The 27283-nt window shown below is 41.3% G+C and overlaps 1 protein-coding gene across 5 annotated transcripts; it reads right to left on the bottom strand.

The window, feature by feature from the left end:
- Positions 1–823: 823 nt before the first annotated feature.
- Positions 824–26643, bottom strand: SMAD4 (SMAD family member 4). 5 transcript variants are annotated; one of them, XM_061355505.1, is made up of 13 exons: positions 26554–26643; positions 15811–16165; positions 14736–14910; positions 14290–14319; positions 12214–12429; positions 10307–10426; positions 10065–10175; positions 9222–9278; positions 8224–8274; positions 6356–6539; positions 5198–5366; positions 3842–3980; positions 824–2199 (listed from the first exon to the last, which is right to left on the bottom strand). In XM_061355505.1, exons 2-13 carry the CDS (start codon positions 16057–16059, stop codon positions 1988–1990), a joined length of 1713 nt encoding a protein of 570 aa, XP_061211489.1. In that variant the 5' UTR covers positions 16060–16165; positions 26554–26643; the 3' UTR covers positions 824–1987. The 5 variants fall into 5 exon arrangements, with proteins under 5 accessions (XP_061211489.1, XP_061211509.1, XP_061211518.1 ...); XM_061355525.1 differs by lacking the exon at positions 9222–9278; XM_061355534.1 differs by lacking the exon at positions 10307–10426.
- Between the last annotated feature and the right edge of the window lie 640 nt (positions 26644–27283).

Here is a 27283-nt window from a genome sequence, read left to right as displayed (position 1 = left end):
TGTTAACTGAGCTGCAGGTTAATAAGCTTCTCTGAGGATGTAGTCAGAAGCCTCTAATGAAAGTGCTCTGCAAGAAGCTTGCTTTTCAGACAAAATGCATCATTAAGAAAGAGAAATGAAAAAGGTTTTAAACTGAAGGCCCTGAGAAAAGCAAACACCGTTTTTCCAAACACGAAGAAGTTGCTGCAAAGAGGGAAAAAAACCCACCCAACAATGATCTCATTAGAAGCAAGTCTGAAGAAGGCAACTCTGTTAATGAAAATACAGAGAAAACTCATCCATTTCTGGCTGTTGCTAAGACAGAAACAGTGACTGCTGCCTGCCTTCCTAAGAATGTCAGCACACAGGGAAAGCAGCACCTAAAGCGCTGTGTGACACAGCCCTAAGCAGATTCCTGAAACTATGCAAGAAACTTGGCAAAAAGCTTCTGAATAATCTCTTCCAAGTCTTCTACTTATGTTAACCACTACAGCTGTGCTGCCAGGTCAGCTCAGAACAGCATGACAGGCAGACCAAACTGGCACGGCTTGAGAGATTTAAGCTGGAGTCCATGTACTTCTAAGCTTGCTTAACTGAGCTCTCTACACATACATGGGAAATAAGGAACTCCTGCTCCCTCTTCACACCCCATCAAAGAGCCAAAAGAGATACCCTCAGGACACACTTCCATTGAGAAGCAGTGAAAGCAAGTAAAACTGGGCTGGCTTCATGGCCAAGAAAAATTCCTACCACTACTGGCTGCTGCTGCTGGTCTTGCGAAGGACGTTAATCCATCACTCCAGATCAATGATTTCATGGTGCAAAATTACATAACAGAAGCAAATTAAATTTATAAAAATCAGGGTTTTCATAATTTTATTTATACTATTAGCTAGAGAGAAAGCATACATATTGTATCTGTCATACAGTCAATACATTTGCAGGTTTTTTTCTACTGTAAATTCTCTATACAAAGTCACTGCCAATTGATACGGTCATCGATGGCATAGGGCTTAAAATAACCAAGAGGTATAAAAACAAGTTTGCCATCTTGCCCTGAGTGGAAATGGTGAACAGATACAAAAAATCAAATCGTAAATATTGATGTATTATTATCATACATGATTTAATGGTATATGCAAGTAAAAAGAGTCATGCAACTTTTTAAAATACCTGCCAGGTTTTACTTGAGTAAAATCATAGAAGTCAGTAGTAACTATGAAAATATGTTCCTGCCATTAGGTACTTGATATGCAATTTCAGTGGCAACTTCAGTGGCAGACTGGGCATTTCATGCTAGATCCGAGTGCCAGCACTGAAAGTATCCATTTCCTTTAGTGTTTTAAAATTCATGTGTCTATATAAATAAAAATCTAAAGATATCTTTTTTAAAAACTAGTGAAGGAAAAGCCACGTTTCTTTTCCTTGCTATTTCAGATCAATGCCAACAACGTATGTCTCTTCCCTCAATTTTTGGCAGCTTCTATGTTTTAATCTGGAAAAATCATAAGAAGATAGTCAACAAAATAAAGAAGTCTTCTGTTAACCATTGTTCCCTAAAAAGAACATCACAAATCAGTCTGAATTGTAAAGCTGCTATAAGGTAAATGCTTGTAACTACTAGAAGGAATTTTCAGATATAAATATATATATAATATATATTCTGCATACAAAAGGCTCCTGTGAGGCTTGTCACCAAGATGCCACAATAGAGAAGGAAAATTTTTGCAGGGAACAAACCCAACACTGTAAAGTCTCTATAAGGCATTTACCTTTCACTTTAAGCCCTGTATTACAACATTAAAGTTCTGAAAATAACTGAAATTCAAATTCTGCATGTTCGGTTTCTTTCTGCTAAGAGCAAGGCGGCAAACGCATTTTTAAAACCTGGTTTAAGAAGATTGAGCAGAACGAAAGTAAAATATATCTTCAGGTTATAAACAGAATTGTATTTTACAATCCACCATCCTCACAATATAATGGCCCACAGCAGTGCAGCACAAGGATCTCAGTCTAAAGGTTGTGGGTCTGCAATAGGCATGGTATGAAGTACTTCATCTAGAAGCTGGAGCGCACGGTGTAAGTGAATTTCAATCCAGCACGGTGTCTCTTTGATGCTCTGCCTTGGGTAATCAGGTCCCCAACCTTTCACAAAACTCATCCTGAGTATGCATAAGCGGCGAAGATCATCTACACCAATTCCAGCAGCAGCTGACAAACCTAAACAGGAGAGGTTTCAAGTAAGTGTTCGTGGACATGTTCTTCCATTATCTGTTTTAGCCACTCATGTTTGTTTGGGTCTTCCTTCACGTACAGTTCCCTCTCACTACAGCCAAAGCCAATCCATATTTCTAGATCTCTGCTATCACAAATCATAGAATCACAGAATGGTTTGGGTTGCAAAGGACCTTAAGATTGCCCAGTTCCAACTCCCTGCCATGGGCAGGGATGCCTCACACTAGACTATGTCACCCAAGACTCTCTCCAACCCAGCCCTGAACACTGCCAGGGATGGAACACAGCAATTACTTTGCATTTCTTTTAAACAGTTGTTTTTTCATCATTCATCAACTTTGAAAAGGTGCTGAAATACTGAACCTCTTATGATAAAGCAGACATCATGAAACCCAGTATCTTATGTGATACAATGCATATAAACCTTATTTAGGAAACACTGTCAGAAAATACTTATTCTTGAGGTTTGCCAAATGCTGCATTTTCAACACAGAAATCAGGCTTACCCCCTGCAAGAAGCTGAATTAACAAATGATGCTACTTGCATCTAATAAAAAGATTAACAGAGCTGGCAAGCTTCAAATCACACATATGGCTAAGACAAAAAGTTACATGAATTCCCCAAATGCCTTCAGTGATTTGTAGGATAGCCAGAAAGAGCCACATGGAATCCAGAAAATGCTATGGCACACAGGAAGAAGTTCTTTACTGTGAGGGTGGTGAGGCACTGGAACAAGTTGCCCAGGGAAGCTGTGAATGCTCCATCCCCAGCAGTGTTCAAGGCCAGGCTGGACACAGCCTTGGGTGACAAGGTCTGCTGTGAGATGTCTCTGCCCATGGCAGGGGGGTTGGAACTAGATGATCTTAAGGTCCTTTCCAGCCCTAAGTATTCCAAGATTCTATGATTCTATAAAGCAGCCTGAGACATATAAGTACTTATGCTCTTAAAAAGTACTTAGGTACACATTCAAGGATCTAGAATTTAGTAATTAAGAAAACTTTACCCCAGAATAACTTAAAAAGAAAAAAAAAAACAGAAAAAAAACCCCACAAAAAAAAAAAACAAACCAACAACTAAACAACATCACACTTTCTTCTTCCTCGTCTCAGGAATCTTAGTATTATGTTTCCCTAAACCTAGACAAGGACTTTGTTGCCCAGTAATCCCATTGTTTTGAACACCATTTTCATGAGATTAGATCTCAAAGACTATGTTTTCAAAAGCTCTAGCCTAAGCAGCCCCAAAGTATCTTTGTTTAAAGTAACAGGGTACACTATTTCACCTTGTGCATAATGTGTTCTCCACTGTACTGCAAAAATTGAAGTGGATCTGCTTATTGTACTCCAAGAAATACAGTACGTACTTCTTAATAAGCAGTACAATAAGCAGCCACTTCTATATCCAATATTACCTGAAGACTACAGAGTGAAAACTGGTGTGTAGCACAGGTTAGAAGTGGATGAATACAGAGTGATCACGATGCCACCAAGCCCCACCTTGCCTCAGTCCTGCACTTTACTTGTGCTGCTCCAGGGGCAGCAGGTGGATGGGTGCTGTTAAAAGGGGGAGCTCTGTTATTTATTTTCAGGTAAGGAATAAAGGAGACCAAGCAGTTAATGTACTTACTAATGGCTGGGGCTATTCCACCTACTGAACCTGGTCCAGGGATGTTTCCTGCTACTGCTGCAGCTTGAGCAGCAGCAGCAGCTTGGGCAGTGGCAGCCTGCTGCTGCATCTGACGATGGCACTGGCGCAAGTCAAACACCTTTAAAAAAAGAAGTATCAAATTATGCAGACTTACAGAAATCAGTGAAGATAAAAATTCCTCATCTCCCATCCCCAATAATCCGGAAAACTCTGCTTTCCCAAAGCAAATCCTACAGTTTCACCATACACTTAGGTAAAGCAAATCTTCCCTTACTAGTTTAATTTCTAACAGATTAAAGCTGATTCTTAAACACTCTTCATGTTAACCACACTGGCAATTCCAGAACCTGGCTGAGCTGAGCAGGCTGCAGCAGTAGCTTGCGTGGAAGTGTCAGCAGGATGAAAGTCTGAAGGATGCTACATGCTGATAAAATACCAACTTTTTAGTTAAACCCCAGTATTTCCACAAAATAAGCATATAGATACAAATGGAAGCCAGCAAGTCCTCCTTAACTTTGTCAGACTTCATTCTTCACTGCTTCACAGAAATGTGTTATTGTATTTAAAAGAAACACTGATAATCGATCGGCCTGAGGTTTCAGCAGCTAGATTTTGGGTTGGTGGCATTTTCCATCTTTGTGACCAGGCTTGGCACTAATGTATACAGGAATTCTGTTCTCGTACTAGAAACCTTGTAGATAGAGAATGACGGGGTTTCTTTCACCTTCATTACACAACCTGCCTCCTGAGGATTAAACTGAGGATTAAAAATAAATAAATAACTGCAAATTTCAAGCAGTTTCTCTCTAATTCAAGAATTGTTTTTTTTTTTTTATAAGTGTGACTTGTGCTAAATAAAGTTTCACATCTGACACAGGCATCTCCAAGTAACAATCTGTTGAAAATAATTTGTTTCCATGCAACTTAAGTGGCCCCTGGATCACTTCAGGTTCATGAAGTGGATCACTGTAACACACACTTTACACTTCTGCACTTTCCCAACTCTTCTTGCTTTGGAGGTAAACAAACAGATAACCTATGCTAAAAAATTTAGTTGAAATTTATTTAAAACTGTAAGGGTAAAAATATAAAAACCTGCTATTAAGACTGTGATGAAACACAAAATTAGTCATTTCTGCAGTAGCTAGATTATACTTTCATCTTAGAGTAATTTTAAAACCTCAGGAGACTTGTCAAATGGAAATTTTAGGGCTTTTTTTAAAGGATAACCAAAAACAAAGTTAAATTTATTTCAGTATCTCATCACTTTCCCAACATATACCAGAATGAAATGCAATTTCCCTCACAGTTTTCATCCAGGAACATCAAACTAACCTTTATATATGCACTTGGGTAAATCTTGTGGACAGCATCGCCTGGAGCACGCCCTGCTTCTCTATCCAGGTAGTAACTCTGGACAAAGACCGCGTGGTCACTGAGGCATCTAACCCACACGTCACCTTCGCCTTTGCACTCCAGCTGCACTCCCTTACCTATGTGCAACCTTAAAAAGAAAAACAGGTACAATGCACCTATACATGCATACTATAGATCCCACCTTTACTAAATAAGCCTAGGTCTCCAGCAGTCATCTGTGGTGCCTTAATTTACACTCCACACACTCAAGGATTTCAAAATCTAATTATTAGCTGAGGTATAAGTTAGTAGATAGTTACACAAAATCAGTACAGTAAAAAATACTGTAATACCATGCAAAGATCTACATGAAACAGAATGCAGAAACTGTGATACCTGAGTAGCAACTACTGTACTCGCTGACAGTACAGAGACAGGATACCAAACACATTCAGCTCTGTTCAGAAGTGGAAAATCACCCACAAGTACTCCAGCACAGAAAGTCACTCAAGTACATACACAAAGCCACATTTTAATGCAGAACTGTGTGTTCATTTGGATCCCATTACAGCAATCTAGCATCTTACTTGTCACAATGCAAATCTGTGCTCGTCACAATGCACATTTCTGAAGACATGGAATAATTTTCTTCTTTTCTTGTTTCAAAGAGGGGAAAAAAAAAGCTGCAAGATGGCTTCAGTTCTCTGTGCTTCCACAAAGCCTAGCACGTGCATGGTGAGAATGAATGAAAATCCAAATAGCTCTCCATCAACGCTCCTTTGCTCCTTTGACAAATCTATATATTGCTACTATTCTCACATCACTCTCTGGTGTGGAGAGCTAATATTCAGCCTGCATACATAATGGCACGGGATGCTAATTTTATCCCTGACAGCAGAGCCTTTGAGAGCAATGAAAAGCAATGTGCTTCTGCAAAGCACTGAGGGTCTTTGTCACGCAGTTCACATTCTGAATGCCTAACAGCAGTGGCCTAGAAAGATACACTCTGCTGCAGTTAATTCAGTTAAAAGAAACATACCATACTTGTAGTTTGAAAAGGGAGGCACACACTGAAGGCAGAAACAAAATGTTATCAAATACCACAGACAGCTGGAGCTTTTGAGATGTGCGGATTACCTTGCTCTCTCAATGGCTTCTGTTCTATGCACATTGGAAAGCTGCCCCAGGCAAAAGCGATCTCCTCCAGAAGGATCCACATATCCATCAACAGTGACAATCGGACAGCTTGAAGGGACCTTAAATGTTTCCCCAACTTGCACGTCCATTTCAAAATAAGCGATTGAACACCAATATTCTGGAGCTAAAGAATATGTATGATTAGCTGACCAAAATGCACAAAAAAACCCCTATAAATACATTCCAGATAATCAATTAAGCCTTCTGAAACTGCATTTGTCATTCAGAGTAGGAGTGTATATTCACATAAGCAAGTTCAGATAGACAAAGGCATGTCTGCTAGCACAGAAAAATGCTACATGCTACAATGAACATGGGCTTGTCATTTCTGAACACGCACTGATGTGAAGAGGTTTTGTAGTTAAGACAAGTCTCTGTACAGTTTATAACTCCAGTTAGATTTTGTAAGGGGTCTGCATTCCTGCACCTTCCAACTATTGCTTGATTTTGCTCTTTAACGTAAAGAAGAAATACACTGTATGAAACCCAAACACTCAAGTAAGTGAGGAAACCTGACAGAACAGCAAGTAACTTTATATACAGCTGCTTGTGTGCTACCTGGGAGCAACTGGCTTGTCAAGCCTTCCACACAGCTTACTGCGTTTGCTTTCAAGTGTTAAGAGTTTTTCTCTTCAGACATGCTACAACCTAAAGTTGGCATAAGCTGAAGTTGCTGGAGATTCTGGGGACTCGGCCCCTTTGCTGACTACAAGGGCACATTTCCACAAAAGGCTAACACAGCAGTTTGCAGGGGAGGACAAAGAAAATCAGCACTACAATGGACTCAAAACAGGGTAAGCAGAAAAGGACCTACACACAACAAACAGCCTGATAAGCCAGGAGCAGAAGACCATCTCCAGGGCCTTGACATGTATTCATTCGTTACAAAATGCAGCACCCAAGAGCACACCTACTTGCCTGAAGAAACTGTTGTTATGGTTTTATTAGGAAAGAATAAACCAAGGTGCCTGAATTCCTTTAAATTATTTTATCTTCAAATGAATACTCATGTCTCCAAGGAAAGAATAGGGTGAAATCAATAGCTCAATCAATAGGGTGAAAGAGACATGCTAAATAAAATAAAACACAATTTAGCTACAGTTAAGTTCAGCCAGCAGTTATCACAGTTTTATTTCTGGTACTGATTTAGTCACTTTCCAATGAACAAACAATTTAAACTTTCAAGCTTTCCACCTGTGCAGCTTTCCTGTGCAGGCAACAGCTTTGCTGTTGTTAAAAACAAGAGTATCACCTTGTACCTGCAATGAAGCTAGCTTGTACTGCAAGACAAGACCTCCTTGGTTCCATTAACTGCTACATTAATGAAGAACCCTGGAAAGAGGAAGGTTCTACACAGAGGCCCAAACAGGAACCTGAGCAACCAAATGCAAGGCTGTGAAGATAGACTTCTAGATTATGGATGAGAGAGGTCTCTGGCATGACCTAAGGTCCATGATGGATCTAAGCAAGCAGAAAGTACAACTTCAGGCATCCTGCAAAAGTAATTATCAAGGATATTCAGAGTTCAGACACCTCCAATATAGGTTTCAGGACTGCAGTTCTTGACTTAGGCATGTAAACTGAATTCAGTTTGCAGCCTATGTCACCATTCCAAAAGAGACATCTGAATTCAAAAGACAACAGAACAGTTCTTTTTCCTTCCTTCCCTTTTGAATATATATCTCAAATTTTAGTGTATTTGATACAGAAAATACCCAAACAAATATACAAAGAAAAAAAACAACAGACTCAAACCAGAAAGTTGTTAGCTTCCACAACATTAGCATTACATATTAGATTTTACTCACCAGGATGATTTGATATAGGAGGCTGAAATGCAAGTTCATTGTGAACTGGCCCTTTAAGAGAAAACATGCAATTTGTTTTACAGGAGAAAAAGCAAAGTTTTCTTTCTTAACTTGTTTTCCTATTAAAAGATACCTGTGAGGATGCCAGATGTTACAAATCCCAGTAGTTTCTGAATCAACTGGCCAAATCTGACCAGGGATAAAATGATCATAAAAGAATTACTCTCTTAGTGGTTTCCTAAAAATCTGGGAGTAGAGCAAAGAGCTCCATTAGTATCCCAGGAGGAAATACTCCATACTGCTCAAGACAGAACCAGCTCCAGGAGAGAGCATAAACCAGACGTAGCAGAGAGATGTAATAGAAATAGGACCTAAGCTCCACATCTGCCCTCAAGTTAGTCAACGAGAAAACCATTGTATAGAGGCATGTGATCTAAATCTGTCAGAAACCATCACAGAACAAGTTGCCTAGCATGCTGTGGGCTTGACCATGAGAAACACTCCCTGAAGATGGACAGAAACCCAAGAGAACTCATTTTCTAAAGACAAAAATACTGAATACAGTCTTGGTATCGGTCAGTTTATTTTCTCTACTTTCAAAACCTGAAAGTCCCTTTCAGGCAGCAGAGAACAAGAAAGAAAGACTTAAACATAGTATTATAAGTAACAGCAGCTTTTGCAACAAGATGTCAAAACAGGCACAACGCTGGTAGGTGTCAAAACATGCAACTCTCTGAAGTGAGAAACGGCAGCAGCCAAGAAAAGCTCTATGTGGTATCACTAGCCAGTTACAAATATTAATTATAGAAAGATACATGCACTGAGGATATTTATAGAGTATCTACAGCACCACTGAAGTTTTTACATCCTGGTACTTCTGACAAATACAAGATAAATGAAGTGGGATCCTAACAGAACAGAGTAATTAACTTGACCGTACCTAAACCACAGTTTTTGTGATAGACAGAAGGTAAGAAGTCTTTCTGATATTAGTTCACCATGTATTCTCCCCTCCAATAACAAATACTGCTGCAAACAGATGATCTGGTTCAGCACTGTATTAGAAAATAAGGAACTGCTCTACCTTTTTGCCACAAAATTTAGAGAAACCTGTATTTGGGAGGGGGGGTTTTGCACTATACTCTGTATAAGGTATATACATATACAGTGCTAGACACTGTCACTAAAAGTTTTATCACTGTTTTTTTCCATTTTGATCTCCTGTACCTTACAACAAGCTGTTGTGGTCCTACTTCAGATAAAAAATCATTTTCAAGTTTGTGTGCCAAATGTAGCCATCAACCAGGCTGTATTAAGACCATGCTTTACTACATGAGCTTTCGCAGTTCTTTCACACTGGTTAGTATACATGGACACAGGTCATCCAACACTTTAATGTAGATTGCTACATCATGAAGACATTACTTCAAAATTTCTAGAAAATAAACACAGCTGGGACCTTTCAAGTATTGAAAGAAAAATATCCAAACAACACATTCTGCATCAACTTCATCTGTCACAAAGGAAATATTTACTATTAGACTGCAAAGCTTTAGAATCAGAGGTTTAGAAAAGAAATTCCAGTTTTCTCAGGTACAGTAAGACATCTATAACATAGATGGTACCAGTATAGCTATCTGAATTTCTGATCTCTGCTGCTTTACCAGAGTAAAGCCTATCAAGCTCTTACATTTAACCATCAGAATATACTGAACACAGGAATGGCAGTTCTGTAACAACAACAAAAAAGGATTTGGGGGTAACGAATCATCACAAATGAGCCCCCACCATTCAACAAAACTGGAAACAAAGCAAGTGATGTGAAAACCTGCACTACTTACAGTAATGTCCAGGATGCATAGGTGGATGATGCTGAAGATGGCCATTCTGGTGGTGAGGTATGGTAGGTGTGTAGGCTGCCGTCCGACTTCCAGTCCAAGTTGTAGTACTGTCTAGAAAAAGAAAGAAGTGGTTGGTTTTTAAGGAAGCTTTTCTGCATCTCACTTCTAATCCTCTATTTCTCCTCAATATTTGGAAACTGGTTTTAGAAAACTAAGAAGAGTGCGCATATGTATATACTCACTGTGATGGTAAGTAGCTGGCTGAGCTGTAAACCCATTCTGCTGAGTTCCTGGCTGAGGCCCTGAAGCAATCTGTAAGAGTCCATCACTATGGCTACCTGTCAATATACTGGTAGGTTGACCTGGTAAAAGAACACACTACCTATTCATGAACGTTCCAAAATTTTAATTAAGAAGAGCTCAGCACTACTGGGTAGGAAAATACACTCAACTAAGGACACTGCAAGACACAGTTCCTACAAGTTTGGTTCAGTATTTTTTTCCACCCACCGGAGTGTCTTAGGAAACTTGAAGCAAGGTGCTCTGCATTAGCTAATTTTGACTGACATCCTTAATATTTTAGCAGTAGAAGTATGCAGAGAACTCTGTTCACCAACCGTATCTTTGTTCCGTTCACACCTCATTTTCCAGTTTGAAAGGAAACAAGAAGAGATGCCACAGTTTTACTGAATAACATCGCTGGAGCAGATTTAGTATGAATCCAAACAGGCCAGCAGCAGGTCCAATCAGTTGCTTATTTTCAGGATGTTGTAACTACTGTTCCTAAGGAGGACACTCACTTAAATTTATGTGCCTCCAAAACATACTGAACAGCATTTTAGTTTTAAAAACAGTGCTTGAACAGAGCTGCACGCATCACTGGGCTGTTTCTGAGAAAGCTTCTGGGTTCCTTTTTCTCCCAGATGAACATTTCAAGAATTAACTAAGATTTAAAGTAAAACTACAGATATTTTAGAACAGGTTAACAGAATTAGATCTTAGAAGGCTTCAGCTCAGCCATTAACACTAAACTGGTCAGCAGTTTCACAAGTACATTTGCACTCTCTCAAACTGGTGTAGCTAGCAGAATTTAACACATTGAAAACTTGAACTAAAACCTAAAAAAACAAGCTTTTTTTTTTTTTTCCTGTCCACTGGGCTCCAACAATTACAGCACTGATGAGAAAAAGTTACTGACTATAAACTGTTGTGCAAAGGCAATACAATTAAACTGCCCATCCTTTTTTCTCTGCTGGAGACAAATAGACATTGTATCTCAAACTTGGCAAAACCATCTGTAGCTTTAGCAGAAAAGTAGTCAGCAAAGATTAAAAACATTATCAAAACACCATTAAAAAATAAAATTTGATAACATGAAATCCACATATTTTTTTATACTGAAGTGACAAAGAGTACATGAAACCACTCCAAACCCCCTGGTTTCTCTACATTAGAGCTGCAGGACACTGTACGTAACTGCTTTACTGTCCTGCTGGAGTGAAGAGTGAGGTTTGATGCTGGTAAACCAGACTCTTCCACTTGTACCAAATACACACAGAGAATTAAGAAAAACTTTGACACAGCTCTCCAACAGACTCATGACAATATTAATTTAGGGCTGTCTGTCTGGTAGTACAGTGGGCCATTACAAAAATAATCAAGTTAGAACCGGAAGACTTATTCTGTCAGCTGTGGAACAATGAAGAATTGTCTGAAAACCTCTTGATATCGCCACTTTACAGTGTATTTGTTTGTTCCATTTGCCGTTGCAATAAAATAATAAAATTCTTCCATTCCTACAGCAGTTATTCCAATAACAGCCATAATGTTCTGTCAGCAGGCAATTTTCTTTTAACATAGTATCACTGAACCACTGGCATATCCAAAACAGTCTTGTTACACTCACGCAATGTCAGTCTCACTGAAAAAAGACTGGGTTACCAGGAAAAGTTACTCATATTATGCTCCAAGTTAAAACCTTATGTTAATACTTAAGAGACTGCCTAGATTGTAATGCCACACACTTTCCCAGCATAGTGTAGCAGAAGTACGGTTCTGATGCAATATCTACTCTGGTAAAAAACAGCAGTTATCTTTGAGCTGTCACATTTTCACAGTTTAATATTTCATATAATCTCTAGGATCTTACTTGTTGAAGCCACAGGAATGTTGGGAAAATTAGTGGTGCTGGTAGTGCTAGCTTCAGTAGGAGCTAACATGGCTGGGGTGCTATAAGGCTCGCTAGATGCCCTGTTACTTGGTGGATGCTGGATGGTCTGGACTGAATGGCCTTCTGCCGAAGACAGTGATGGCTGCCCCTCGTAGTCAGGAACGTATTCGTCTTTCACCAGCATGCTTGATGGAGCTGTAAAGAAGCAAATGGTTAAACTTGCAAAGCAAATCTATTTTCAGGATTTAACTACAAATCGCACTACTGCTTTCAAGCAACAGCAATGCTATTAAAGCTACTGGGGAGGAGGATTTAACCTATCTAAACATTGCTAAAGCAGTCCTCTAAACTGCAAATAAACAAGGCAGCAGCAGGAAATTTTGAAGCGTTAACTGGATGGAAGAGCAAACTGTTCATTTTGCTGACTGCTCTCAATCAAGTTTAGTCCCTCAGTAGTAAATTCCAACAGCATTTTGTTTTCCAGTCCAGCACTGTGTGATTTGACATGGTTAATAAAAGAGAAAAACATGCTTTTTGTCAGGCACCCAAATATGCGTTAATGCAGTAGCTAACAAACCAATTCCTATTATAAGAATATACATAAAGCTCCTATGATAAACATAATTCATGAAAACAGCACATAAAAACTGCACACATCCCTTAAGTAATTTTATGCAACTCCCATCCAAATTGACTAGAAACATTACATTCACATCCAAAGACAATATAACACTACTCTGTATTTAACAGTGTAGACACTAATTTAGAATATTCCACATACAGTGTAAGGAAATTACTACCATGGCCACTACAAGAATTTATTTCCATCTATCCCACTAAGCACATTCAAGTAAAACTCTTTATACTCCATTAGCTCCCATGCTCGTTTTTCAAGCAGCCTTAAATATATTAAAATTTGACAGTAATTTCTGTTTCCTGCTGCAAAAAAGAGTAGCAGGACAAGGGAACACTTACTATGTATTTAACTGACAGTTATTAAGCTCTGATTCTGCACACAAGGATCATTTTTCAGAAGACACAGGTAACATGCAAATCAGCAGAGATGAGTGTGCAAGTTAAAGCTTGTGAAGTTTAAGGTCTGCTGCATTGTCTGGAGGCTTTTTAAGTCATTTTTCATAGAATCACAGAATAGTTAGGGCTGGAAAGGACCTTAAAATCATCAAGTTCCAACCCCCCTGCCATGGGCAGGGACACCTCACACTAAACCATGTAGCCCAAGGCTCTGTCCAGCCTGGCCTTCAACACTGCCAGGGATGGCGCATTTACCACTTCCTTGGGCACCTTGTGCCAGCGCCTAACCACCCTCATAGGGAAGAACTTCTTCCTTATATCTAAACTGAACTTCCTCTTTTTAGGTTTGAACCCATTAAATCTTGTCCTATCACTACAATCCCTGATGAGTATTTTTCTTGATTACTTCTAATAATGTGCTAAAAACATAGGTTTCCTTCTCTATCAATTTATTCTGGGAGGAGAAAAAAAAACTGGTTTGGGAATAAAGCAGCTGTACAACCTCAGATTCCTGAATAATATTCTTTTGACATTTAACATCAAATTTCCCTCAAGTTTCAGGGAGAGCAAGAATATCAGACTGCTTCATTCAACTGCATATTAATTACAGAATTTCTACTATTTTCTTGTTAAACTGCTTACTAAATCATAAGCATCTATTATTCCCAATTCAATTAGTTAGCCTATTATACACACATGCACACATTCTTGTTCAATGCTGCTAGTTAAAAAAAAAAAGTACGGTTTTTGAGTTTTTTTAATTTTTCCTCAGTGTTTTTAAGTTGAGGCGATGAAAACAGAGCATAACAACAAGCTGCACTGAAGCCTCAATTTAAAGAATTTGTCAATACTTGCCTCTCATATGCTACTTTGTCAATTTTCCAAAACCAAAGAGACAAATGCATTTCCATCTGCTCTCTATAGTCCCTCTCAGGAAGATGCACAGGAATAAAGTGCGTACATGCTGAAGAGTTTAACACAGTTTGTGTCCACAGAAATGCAACAGCAAGCAGAACTACTTACCAGAACTCTGTAGTGTCAGTCCTGAGAGATCTTTATCAAGAAAAAGAAAAGAGGGTGTGGAGGATTATAGAGAGATCTTCAAGAGTGTTTGAACATTAAGTTTATCAGCTTTTACAAACCAGTCCTACAGATACCCCCTCTATCACAATACAAGTCTCAATGATAAGTTATTCACAGGATACACATTAACTCTAAGAACTGTGTGCAAAGTCAACAGAAAAGCTTACACAAAAGCCAGAAACTGCTTTTTCAAACAGAAACTGGGTTTGTTTTTTTTTAATAAAGGTAAAAGAAAAATTCCATTAAGAAGATGGGCAAGAGCACAAGAATAATTTATCATTAGATCGTTAAAAGTTAACGGTTCTAACTTAGGCCTGTATTTTCTACACTGAAAAGGAAAACATTTCACATTTTATTTGCACATTTTAGGTCAAGAGGTTACTTACCAATGCCAGGCGATACTACACGCTCATAATGGTAAGGATTTACACACACACTGTCACATTTTAAGTCAAAAGCATACTGACAATATTTAACATGCTTGAGTTCATTTTTATGAAGATCAGGCCACCTCCAAAGACGAGCATAAATCACATGAGGGAATCCCTTGCGACCAGCCACCTAAAAAGTTAGACACAAAAGCTGATTTGGAAAGTTGCAAGACATCCCACTTTACTTAGTAAGGAGCAAACCTGGAAGAGGATGAACATCACCACAACCTCTCTCCATCACCAAAGTAAGAAAGAAAAAAAGGTGTTGTACAGTTTACCCAAGTTCTTCAAGAGAAATAAAGTTCTGTTAGGGTTTTGCTATGGTTAAGTCAACGCTGTGATTCTTAAAGAAAAAATACTTAATACAAAATGGCAGAAGCAGAATTTGTGCTTAGTGTAGCACATATGGTCACCTTCCCCACCATGGATGATTAACAGAGTTTTGCCCCACAGGAGGAGGAACAAGCACCAGGCTACACTGTAAAGGATTTACAAGTAGAAGAATGCCAATCCATTATACTGAAAAAAATAAATAAAAAAAGTAATGCTTTAGGGTAGACAGAGAGCTACCCAACAAACATGACATCTGTCCCAGAACAAGCAAATCACAACCCAAACTATACAGGTACTGAGTAATGGCGATATAAGGCTAACAAAAATCCTCAGTGCAGACTCCTTGGAGTACCTTAGCACGGGATCATGGGTCTGTCTTCCAACTGTTGACCAACACAGAGCTAACAGAAGCTTCTAGTGAAAATACCAGGATAAGCAGCCGCATTTATTATGTGACCCTGCTTTTTACTGCCACACACGCTCATTTAGAATAGCTGATCCAACACCTTCTGCTCCTTTTGAAAAAAAAATAAATAATCAACTACTGATGCAGTCCAGAGCTCCAGCCACAAAACACAAATACAAAAGGGGGATGCCAGAGGACAGCTACTATTCCTCAACATCCTAGGATCCTGAGTTGCTCACTCTTGCTCCAGCTTCACTAGGAGGAAAGCATCTGATTTTCACTGGTACTAACCTGAAGCCTCCCATCCAGCGTTCTCTGTATTGTAACACACTTGCTAGGATGAGCTCCATTTGTGGTTATAGCTGTAATCAAAGAATCCAATTCATCTTTTTTCTCCTTTAGCTTTTTAACTAAACTTTCAATTGCGCGTTTTGCAAAAGTTTCACTCTCTCCACCTTGTCGATGGCACATCAAGCTGTGAACAATGCTCAGACAAGCATCATTACTTGTTGGTGTGTTAGTAATAGACATATTGTCCATTTGTCACAGCTTTTTCTTTCAGATCAGATGTCAGTTTTGGGGGCTGTTATGATTTTGAAGCTGATGATCCAAGTTAAGTGTTAGATGTACTGTCCCTTGGTAAAACCTAGGAGGAAAAAATATCTACATTAGCATTGTTTTTAACAAACTGCAGATCATGTTTCTAAGGAAGTCTGTGGCTTTTTGCTTCTTTTATTTTCAAGCTAAGTGCAAGATATTAAAAGCACATGAAAAAAAAAACACCAAAAAACTGCACTGCTTGTCCTATAACAGCTAAAACATGCTTAAGACACTGCTTGCACAGTTTAATATATAAGATTTTTTTTCCCCTAGTAACATAAAGGTTATAGTTTATATACATGTACATATAGTATGTACATGTAGAAAGGTAGGGATTATTAGATGAACAGGCTCTGAACCAGGAAAAGGAAAAGAGTGACAATGATTTCCTATGTTTTATACTGGTAGGATGAGACCAAGTGAAAATGCTGACTGAGTCAAGGAGCATAGGTTTAAACAAAATTTGAACAGTGAAGAAGCATGAATGTACACCAAAATCATCTGCCATCTTCATTTAATAATCCTCTTCAAATAGTTCAGCTACAATCTGACCTCAGACTGTGATTTGTCTTTGCTAATCACAAAGGAAAAAAAACAAAACTCTTATCTGGCCATTAGCTCAATACACATTTATGTAAATTAGTATTGTGTGTATCTTTATATACAAAAAACCCAACTGGCACATCTGTCCTGTTTGCATCCAGCTTCTTCTGGACCAAGACAAACCAACTGAAGTCACTTAAAAAGCACTTCCAAATATCTCAAACTGAACTGCCTTAACTGCACCAAACAGAAGATGAGGACCAAGTACCTCCTCACACATTTGGCTTTTAAACTCCATTTGTTAAGAACCTGCAGTGGTTTCTGGTCATTAAGTCATTCTTCCCAAAGACAGAAGACCCCACACTTTTGAAGTTCCCTTTAATTCACAAATTAGAAGAGCTAGCCAGATTTTCTCAATTCTGAATGAGATAATTACTATGCCTTATTCAGAAATATAAGACAGCAGGTTTTGGGCACTGACAGAAAAGGGAGTCTAATGTTGTCAAAAGCTGCTTTGGGTCTTTTTGCAGCTTTGACTTGAGGCAGTAATCCAGTAACATCATTCTACCAACTATGCAGTCTGCCTTTAAAACACTGGCAGCAAATACACCGAAGTGATTTTACTATATTTACATTTCTTGAGTAAGCTTAAAATATAAGCCCTGCTGAAAATAACATGTTCTCTTCAGTGTAAATAAAATCTTCAACAGTTAAAGAAAAAATGTTCATGCACATTATCTGAGGAACATATCCAGTCAAAGTCCTGTTACTGCACTGGAATTTTCCATGTTATTAGAGGTATAGTAGTAACAGCTATTTATTGGAAACAAATGTGTTGCACAAAAATAAAGAGTGGGATGTTAATTTAGGAAGTTAATGCATCACACAAATGACAGTGTGAATGCATGGCTTCCCTTCTTGCACGAGGAATAACGTAACATAAGTCAAGCATAATCATAAAAGGAAACAAAAGTCTTTTCCCTATTTTTCTCCAATTCCAACTCAAATACAGCATGCTCTGGTACACTTGGAAATAAAAAAATACACACTGCAAATCCTCCCAACCCCCCCAGACTCCCCCCACTTCAATTTTCAGTAGTTTTCTTCTTTTGTAAGGACACTTCTGAGCCTAATTTATCCCAAAGGAAAACAGTTACCTAATGAGTAAGATCATTTTACCTAGCTATTAAAGTTTCTCCCTCACTGCTACGTTTTTCTGTGCTTCAACTCAGTAAGTCTCTTTTAGAAGTCAAGCTTAACCTGCCAGTCATTCTCCATGGCAACTCGCACTCACATAAATCTGTAAAAGCTTGCCAGCTAAAACAGAATAGAACATCATTTTCCTTAAATATAAAACAGCATCCCAGATAGATATGCATAAGTAATCACAAATAAGTGACTTGATAAAGCTATTAGCCAGAAGAGCTTTAAATAAAGAGATGTTTAAAATAAGACATGCAGCTCTCTCCTACACCCCTAAAACCATGAATGAGAATTTTACTTGCTGACTTTCAGAAGACTAAAAATCAGGCAAATAAATCCTTATTTAAGTGGAATGATCTTCAGAAATGTTGAGTCACCCCTCAGCTGCCACTGAGCTCAATAGGAGCTTCTGACTGTTCAGCACTTTTCAAAGCCAGGCCACTTGTTTAGGAGTTTAAATACTGTTACACGCTGCTGGTGCATTAACTATGCACGGTGATTCGGGAGCCTCCCTTTAGAGCTGCCCCCTACAGAAATCCTGGATTTGATCTTGCAATGCTGATCCCCAGAAGGAGGGGTGAGGCCAGTGGCTACCGATCTAGCACGTACTGATAAATGCTGCGGCATATTTCTTCTGAAGCATCAGAAGCATTAGTGTATTTTGCAGGCAAGCCAAGTTCTTAGGTTCCACAAATCCAGTTTCTCACGAAATAGCTCTACGAGTCACACATTCAAGGGGTGCCTTAACACCTTCTTACTATATTACTTTTATGTGTGCAAATAAAAGCAAAATGCAATCTTAATGCGCTATATTTTTAGAAGAGAGCCTTTGAAGATAAGGTTCCAGTGTGCCCTCAGACACGGAGTGTTAAATGTTCTGCAAAACAGCAGCATGCTTGTGAGATTTAACGTTTGCTTGGTGCAACCATGAAACTTCGAATTCATTCCCCAGCAGGCCCCCTGCCCAACTAGGCAATCCCACACTACAGCTCAAGCTTAGATTTAGAGTGGAGTAAGTAGGGGCAAATATACTGAGCAAAGACCTTCTTAGCTGCCTCTCTACCCAGGATTTCATGAAACAGAAGTGGGCAAGAGGGTATTCTGGGAGGGAAAGGGGCACAGAGAAGAGACAGGGAACACAAGAAAAGCTGCTGCAGGAGACAGAGCTTCTAGTGAAGCTCCCTGCTCCACCTACCAAGGAACAAAAAGGTGTTTCTCTCCCCCCTTCTACAGTGTGATGCAAGTAGAACACAGAAGAAAAAAAAAGAATGGGATGAGATAATATAAAATGCTAACGAGTTACAAAGTTACAGAGAAGTGCCTCATCTTATAGAAAGTAATGTATTTCAATAACTATTAACAGTATCTTATGAAAGATGCCAACAACTAGTGTTCTGTGATAGCTGAAGTATCGGAGCAAGATTAAGAAGATTACTGGAACAAGATTAAGATCCTCTGAAGAGGAGTTAAACCTGAAAGACAAAAGAAGTTAAGATTGCCAGGTAATTTAAAACACACCCCAGTGGTAAGTAACCATTTAACTGCAGCTCTTCCTTCAAGAGTGATGCAGACTGGAACAAATACCGTAACTCTTCTGTACGTCCCACTTCCCCACGGCTGCCTTGCTGAAGGGTGATGTATCTTTTAGCCTGTGCAATGAAATTCAAAACATGAAGCAGCTGTCTAACATTAAAAATGCACCACTGGTGCCACATGCCTCACTTTCATATCTGTGGATAATTCTGCCACAAATGGTTACCTGAGCAATATAAATAGATTCTAAAAACACAGACATCTATGACAGTATGCTACTTCACCTAACAGAAAATCAAACATATTATTGACTTACCTACGTGGAAGTAACATTACTGAGCTCTTACACTACCGCCCTCATTGCGCTTACATTTATCTCATGGGCAGGAAATCAAAATAAAAACCGTACTGACTCAAACCGTTCCACTGTTCTAGGATCAACTGGTACATTCCCTCTCAAAATAGCAATTATTCTACTAGTGTGACTACAAAACAGAGACCAAGTTTAACGTTCAGCATCTTCTGCAAAAGCTAGCCCGGAGCTCCACGAGAGCACTCCCACTTGTGGAAAGAAGATGCTCCTGATCAACTGGAAGAAACCTGAGCAAAGTACAAAAAGAAGATGAGATCTCACCTGAAGGGATAATCAATGCATTTATGGAACGGAAAATTAATAGTTTATTTTGCTAATATCCCTAGAGCTGCAAGACAGTATTATAAACTAGCACGCCTTAAGAACAAGTGCTTTTACATGCCAGAAACCAAGGATAACAAAAACAGTGTGAGCCATGACTTCCAAATATTTTCAGCAACTCCTCAGGCAGCATACTAGGTACTTAAGAGATAGGATCATTTGGACAGCCTCACACGAGCCCCAAGAGTTGCTTAGATATATTTCAGTTTGAAATTCTTCATCAAAAAAGCATGCAGATGCATACAGACACAGGCAGACACACACACATGGTCTGGAGGAGTACAGGGGTTTTAGAATGAGAGAAAAACTGTTTCTGTTTTCCACAGTTAGGAAAAAAAAAAACACATGGCCTTGGTTTCCTTGGTTCTACAGAGGAATTACTGCAGTTGTACAGACTCTCACCTGAGACATAAGGGCAGAGGCAACAAAAAAATACTGAGACTTCACCTAAACCCCCTTTAATGTCCTAGCCATTCAGCCCAGCACATTTTGAAACTTACCTGAAAAAATCCCTCTTCCAAACAATTGCCTTTTCCAATAAACTAATGTGGCTGAAATTTGCTGAGAAGTTACAGATACAGATTTAGTAAAAAGAACTCACATTCCCTTCTAAATATCAACAAGAACCCCAAATGAATACTTTTCACACTTGCAATTCACTTATCTTCCCCCTCTCCTCCCACAAAAGCCACACATTGCAATGTGGGTAGAATGATCAACCCCAAACAAGTAAAGGAAATAACACGCTCACACAGGCGAACCAGTGGGTTATGGATGGAGCTGGAAGCCAGGGATGTCACCCAAAGCAAGACGATCCAGGGAATGAGCACTCCAGCAGCTTGGGCCAGACCTTTTTATCCCTGCCCAACGCTGATATGATATGTGACGCTGTTCATTTACAGTGGGGTTTAAGCCAATCACAGCCACGGAAGGATCAAATTCACCAAGAAACTCAGTCTAAATATGTGACGGCCCAAATGCCACTGGATAATTACTTTAAGATATGAGCCAACGGCCAAACCCCCTCCACAGCATACATTTTGTTTGTTAAGTTTCGACAAAAAAGGAGGTAGTTTCTAGAAAAGCAACAACTTAAGACTCTTGGAGACTTTACTGTTTGCAGGACGAATTACATGAGAAGTACAAGTTTAAAAATACAGCAGAGCCTTGACACAACTGGAAAAATAGTTCCTGCAAGTGTCAGGGCAGCAAAGGCCCTTTGAAAAGCTTTTGGTGGAGAAAGGGAAGCAGCCTTGCAGATTAGCTCAGAAAAAGAGGTTCCAGACGGAGAGAAGGTGCTGAGGACCCAGCGATGATCATGGGGAAGGCCGATGAACACGGTCAGTGGGGCAGCAGGGGAACATGCAGCACACACTGACACAGAAGTGCAGGAACAATGCAAGATGGAACTACAACCATATTCACAAGAACCCTGAAATCATGCAATCCCAGACTAAATTGTGTTGGAAAGGACCCCAAAGCTCACCCATCTCCAACCTCTGCCACGGGCAGGGACCCCTTCCACTGGAGCAGCTTGCTCCAAGCCCCTGTGTCCAACCTGGCCTTGAACACTGCCAGGGATGGGGCAGCCACAGCTTCTCTGGGTACCCTGTGCCAGCGCCTCAGCACCCTCACAGGGAAGAGCTTCTGCCTAAGAGCTCAGCTCAATCTCCCCTCGGGCAGGTTCAAGCCATTCCCCTTGGCCTGTTCCTGCAGGCCCTTGTCCAAAGCCCCTCTCCACTGCGATGGAAATGCAACCAGTCTGCCAAATGAAAGTCAAATAAGAGATTTTACACATGCTGAGCATTAGATACACATTTGGGGTTCACGAATCCTTTCAAAAGTGAGGTTGAAATTTGCCACCTTTTTGTACAAACTGATCAGACAACCACCCTGTGTCACATGAGAGCATTTCAAATGACTGTCAATACATGATCATTGCAAGTCCCTTCCAACTGAACTATTTTATTCTAAATAACACTAACACAGATCTTTAGCAGCAGTTATGCTCTACAGTGCATGTGAATATGTAAGCCTGAGCATTTTTAGTACTCTTTCTGTGGAAGGGCTGGTGTCACGAACATGTACAGGGATGCTAAAGACAATACAGGCAGGTAAGTATGTCTAATGGCATTCACCAGCTACTCTACAGGCATTTCTATCTGCTATGAATTTTAAGGTAACTTGGCCATTATCTGTCGTAACATATTGTAGAAGGGTCTAAGCAAGTCAGCAAATTTACAGGGAGAATGTCGTTTGTGATTTATCCATGACTTGAGTGAATATTACCACTATGGTCTTCAAAACCAAGAAAATAAGCTCACATCATCTGTGTTTTCAAGTGAAAAAGCTAATAAAAACACATCTACTGAAGTAACGAAGAAAGACCACAGCCAGACCAAGGCCCACGGTGCCATATGATGTCAAGGGGAAAGATGTAATTTTTGTTAAAAATTAATGTTATCTAATATACGTTATATATTGTAACATCAATTTCAATATAAAAGATACAGCATTCAATTCTAGGGAGTCATATAGTGGGGCAAGAAGGGAAATGAATTAATGCAAAAAAAAAAACAACCCTAATGACCAAAAAGGTATTTCCAAGTTGTGATTATAAATGTAATTTTTAGAAAAACACATCTAAAAAAGTAAGAACAGTTTGCTTGAAGCTGCCACTGCCACACTCGGAACATGATTTACCAGTTACAGCCATCCCAGTCCCAGATTTCCAGCCTTTTCATACCAGGCAGTAACACAACGCTAACGAACTGGCTAATTAGAATAGCGTACAAACTGACATCTTGCTAGAACATTTCACATAAATAAAGGACAAGAAAGGCTCTTGCATAAGCTGCTGCTTCCAAAATTAGACAAACACAAAGATGTCAGAAAAAGCAGCACGTACATTTGATAGCTTTTAACCACCAAAACGTTACTAGAGTTTTGCTGTTTAATAATGCAGTGGTAGAAGTTTTATGATAAACATGACAAAGAAAAAAATCCATAAACCAATAAAACAAAAGGCAGCTTATGATTTGATGAAGATATGAATAAGTGATTAAACTGCAGATTCTTTCCAGCACATTAGACAATTATCTACTTGCCCAAAGGGTGAACAGGAACAAAATGTTTGTAGACATAAGACCAATTAGCATTAAAGAGCAAGAGAAAGTGTACTAAGGAGGTACTGCACTCACACTGTTCTGTACAGTAAGAGCTGACATTCCCCAGAATACTATTTTTGTGCTCATATCTGAATCATCTGTATCAATTCTGTTCATCTCACTGTCAGTAGCTACGAAAATTTAAGACACACATCAGCATAAAAGGAACTGAAGAAGAGTTTAGAGATAACTCTTGAGAGGCAACTCCTTCATCTTAACACAAATCCACAGTTAAAAAGTATGAGCAGCCATTTCTTTATGGAAGAAACTGGTCTGATGTAGCTGTCCAGCTACAGCTCTCAGCACATCTTAACTCCTCTCAGCTTTCACCTCTGCTCTCCAATGGCTTTTAAAAGCACTTTACAAATACAACAGACTGATCCTGTAAACAGAACAAACATTTCTGCTGCACACGGGTTTTTAATCTCATTCAAGGAACAAACACTACAGTAAATACCTATAATCAGAGGATGGTTGGGGTTAGAAGTGACCTTAAAGCTTATAATCTAGTTCCAACTCCCTGCCATGCTCAGGGGCATCTTCCATCAGACCAGACCTTAAAGCTCATTTACTTCTAGCCCTCTGCCATGGTCAGGGGCACATTCCACTAGACCAGACCTTAAAGCTCTTCTAGTTCTAGCCCATTGCCATGGTCAGGGACACATTCCACTAGACCAGACCTTAAATCTCTTCTAGTTCTAGCCCATTGCCATGGTCAGGGACACATTCCACAAGACCAGACCTTAAGGCTCATCTAGTTCTAGCCCCCTGCCATGGTCAGGGACACATTCCACTAGACCAGACCATAAGCTCTTCTAGTTCTAGCCCATTGCCATGGTCAGGGGCACATTCCACAAGACCAGACCTTAAGGCTCATCTAGTTCTAGCCCCCTGCCACAGTCAGGGACACATTCCACTAGACCAGACCTTAACACTCGTTCCGTTCCAAGCCCCTACTATGGGCTGGGACCCCTTCCACTAGAGCAGCTTGCTCCAAGCCCCTGTGTCCAACCTGGCCTTGAACACTGCCAGGGATGGGGCAGCCACAGCTTCTCTGGGCACCCTGTGCCAGCACCTCAGCACCCTCACAGGGAAGAGCTTCTGCCTAAGAGCTCAGCTCAGTTTCCCCTCGGGCAGGTTCAAGCCATTCCCCTTGGCCTGTCCCTACAGGGCCTTGTCCCAAGCCCCTCTTCAGGTTTCCTGCAGCCCCTTTAGGCACTGGAGCTGCTCTAAGGTCTCCCCTTCAGGAGCCTTCTCTTCTCCAGGCTGAACCAGCCCAGCTCTTGAGTCAGGATAAAGCCTTATCTTGTCCTTGAATGCGGGAGGGGGACCAGGACACAATGAAAAACAGCACTATGATGCTGATGGGACTACATAAGCACACTTTTTATACCCCCAGAAAGCTAATTTTTTATGTTTGTTCCCCTTCCCTCTCTCCACACTTTCGAGAAAGCATACAGCTGAAAAAAACCTCCTCCATATAGCCTTCTGCATGGTCAGAGAAGGAAGACCACTGCACACTGCACCACGGGGGTGGAAAAAGCAGCAAACTCCTCTACAACTGGATCTATATGCACAGCACCTCACACTACCTCGCTTCCAAGAGACTGCATTCAGAAAGCAGGCAGTGGTGGAACTCCTTGCCGTAGAATGACAGAGCAAACCTGAACTGAGCTCTTCCTCAGGGTATCCTGCAAGACTCATCTTCTTGCAGAAGGCTTCCTCCAACAAGGACAAATAGTAATTTGTCAAAACCTCACAAACAGAGGAAACAATTGTGGTTATGCCAAGCAGTAAGAAGGAAGAGTCAAACATTGTTCAGGCAGAAGCAGTGTGATTTTTCACTCGTACGTCATGTTTCGATACCCCAGAACAGGTGTAGTAGATAACATCTGCTCTTTATTGTAATCCGTACAGGGATAATGCTCTCTGCATTTGCTTGAGCTTAAAGAAAAAAATCACCTCTGGGCAAAGCAAGCATGGAAAATTCCAGCCCCAACCAAAACTAGAGTTTTTCACAGATTAACAATATAAGAAAATAGAGCCCTAAAATTCCAGCAGGCCTTCAACAACAGCACAGCAATGGCTGCTCCTCACGAGGATCCACTGCTCTCAGCACCTTTGTTCTCCACTAAATCTGTTGATACCTCTCGATCCCCATTGTGCAAGCTAAGCCTGAATGCATTATGTAAAGAGCCACTTAAAAAAAGGAATTCTAATCAGCTCGAGACACTTACTGCTTCTCTTCAGGCTTCAGCTCTTTGAAATAAAGTTTCTATATCAACGTTAAGCATGCATTCTTATGCAACAAGCAAATCAAACAAGGTTCATGAATGCAAAGTGAGAAGAAACTGCTTCCAGTAGCAATCCGGCCAAGATAAGAAGGCCAGAAGGACAAGTTGCCTACTTATCATGAAGCTAAGAGTACGAAAACATGTTTTATAGGGCAGCACCTTGCACCTACATTACTGAACAAAGTAACAAGAGTCTTGCGATTCAGAAGATGACAGCTATCACAGAGCCTGGAATCACTCCTGCCTGTTGACAGCAGCATGGTGTTCTTAACCAAGAAGTGGTTAGGAACAGTGGTAAAAGACACCACGATCCTACTCCACTGTACGTGCTTGAGAAGAATTGGTTTGCAAGTGGTACAATTTGGGCTCCAAGTAATAACACACCTAACCCACAGCTAGATTACCCCGTAAATTAACCACCCTTCCGTGGTGAGGACTCAATAACACAATGCCACAAATCTCCCTGAGAAACGGGGATGGGAAAGAGAGAGGGTCAAGGAGGAATCACTTTAATGACTTTTATGAACACCCCACGTGTAGCGCAGCCCCACGCTGCATAAAAATCACCTTAAAGAGAGCTGGTATTGCAAAGAAGATGGCAGATTTCAAAGAACTAAACGCCAACCTGCTCACACAAAACCACTCAGGGCATGAGAGGGAGCACGACACGAGCGCGGTCTGCACGAACGGCACCACAGCGAAGTTTAACTGCGGGCGGGCGGCGGGAGAGCCCATCCAAGAGAGGACCGGGGGTTAACAACAATAACACTTAAAAGTTTGGGGCTGGGGGGGGGGGGGGGATGTGAGCGTGCGGGAACGACGTTTGCTGCTCGCTCACGGCAAGCGGGACAGGAGCCGGGGCGGGGAACGGGGCAGCGGGGCCCGAGGACAAGCCCCCGGGAGGCGCGGGGCAGGGGGCGGTCCGCAGACAGCGCTGCGGGATGGGGGGGTGCAAGCTGCGGGCGGTCTCGGCGGGCGGGGAGCCGAGAGCGGATGTTACCTGGGCCGCAGGCGGGGTCGGAGCGGCCGCAGTCCGGGCGCGGCCTGGGGCTGCGGTGAGGGGCGGCGACCGCTGTGGTGATGGCGGGAGGGGGGGAGCCTTCCCTCGCCTCAGCCGGCCCCGGTGCTCCGCGGCGGGCCAGGCCTCCGCCCCCCCGCCCTCCCCTCCCCGGGCTGTGGCCGGGCCGGCGGGGCGGCGCTGGCAGCGGGACCCGGCCGCGCAGGCACGGAGCCGCCGCCGCGGTACCGGTCGCGTTGGTGGTGGTGTTGTTGCCGCGGCTCCAGCGATCGCGCTCCGCGGGGCCGCCGACACGTCCAGGCAACACCGCGCATGCGCCACATCCGGGTAACATTCCCCCCCCTTCGCCGCTTCGCCACCAGCACATACGGCGCTTGCGCGCACGGCGACTCGCGGTTGCCGCGCTGCTGGCAGCAGGAGACAGGGGCGGGCGGGCGCGTTAGGAGGTTGTTTATGTGGTTGGTGTCCGCCGGCGGCGCGGGTACCGCTGCTGGGGCTGCCGGCAGGACTCCAAACCCTCGGTCCCTGTAGGTGAAGCCCCCACAGGTGTGAAACAGGGGAAGTGGAGCCCCGAGCGCACAGGGTCACCAATACAGCACCCTGAATGCACAGCCCCACCGCTGCAACCCCATGGGGTCACTGAGTGGTTTGGGTTGGGACGAGCTTAAAGCTTCTCCTGCTCCAAGCCCTGCCACGGTCAGGGACACCTTCC

This window comes from Neopsephotus bourkii, unplaced genomic scaffold, assembly GCF_033783945.1.
Source record: "Neopsephotus bourkii isolate Nb327-2 ecotype Australia unplaced genomic scaffold, CSIRO-AGI_Nbou_v1 NB_94, whole genome shotgun sequence".
Classification (NCBI taxonomy): Eukaryota; Metazoa; Chordata; class Aves; order Psittaciformes; family Psittacidae; genus Neopsephotus; species Neopsephotus bourkii.
Note: the sequence above shows the minus strand (reverse complement) of the source record. Positions and strands in the feature narration are given on the sequence as shown.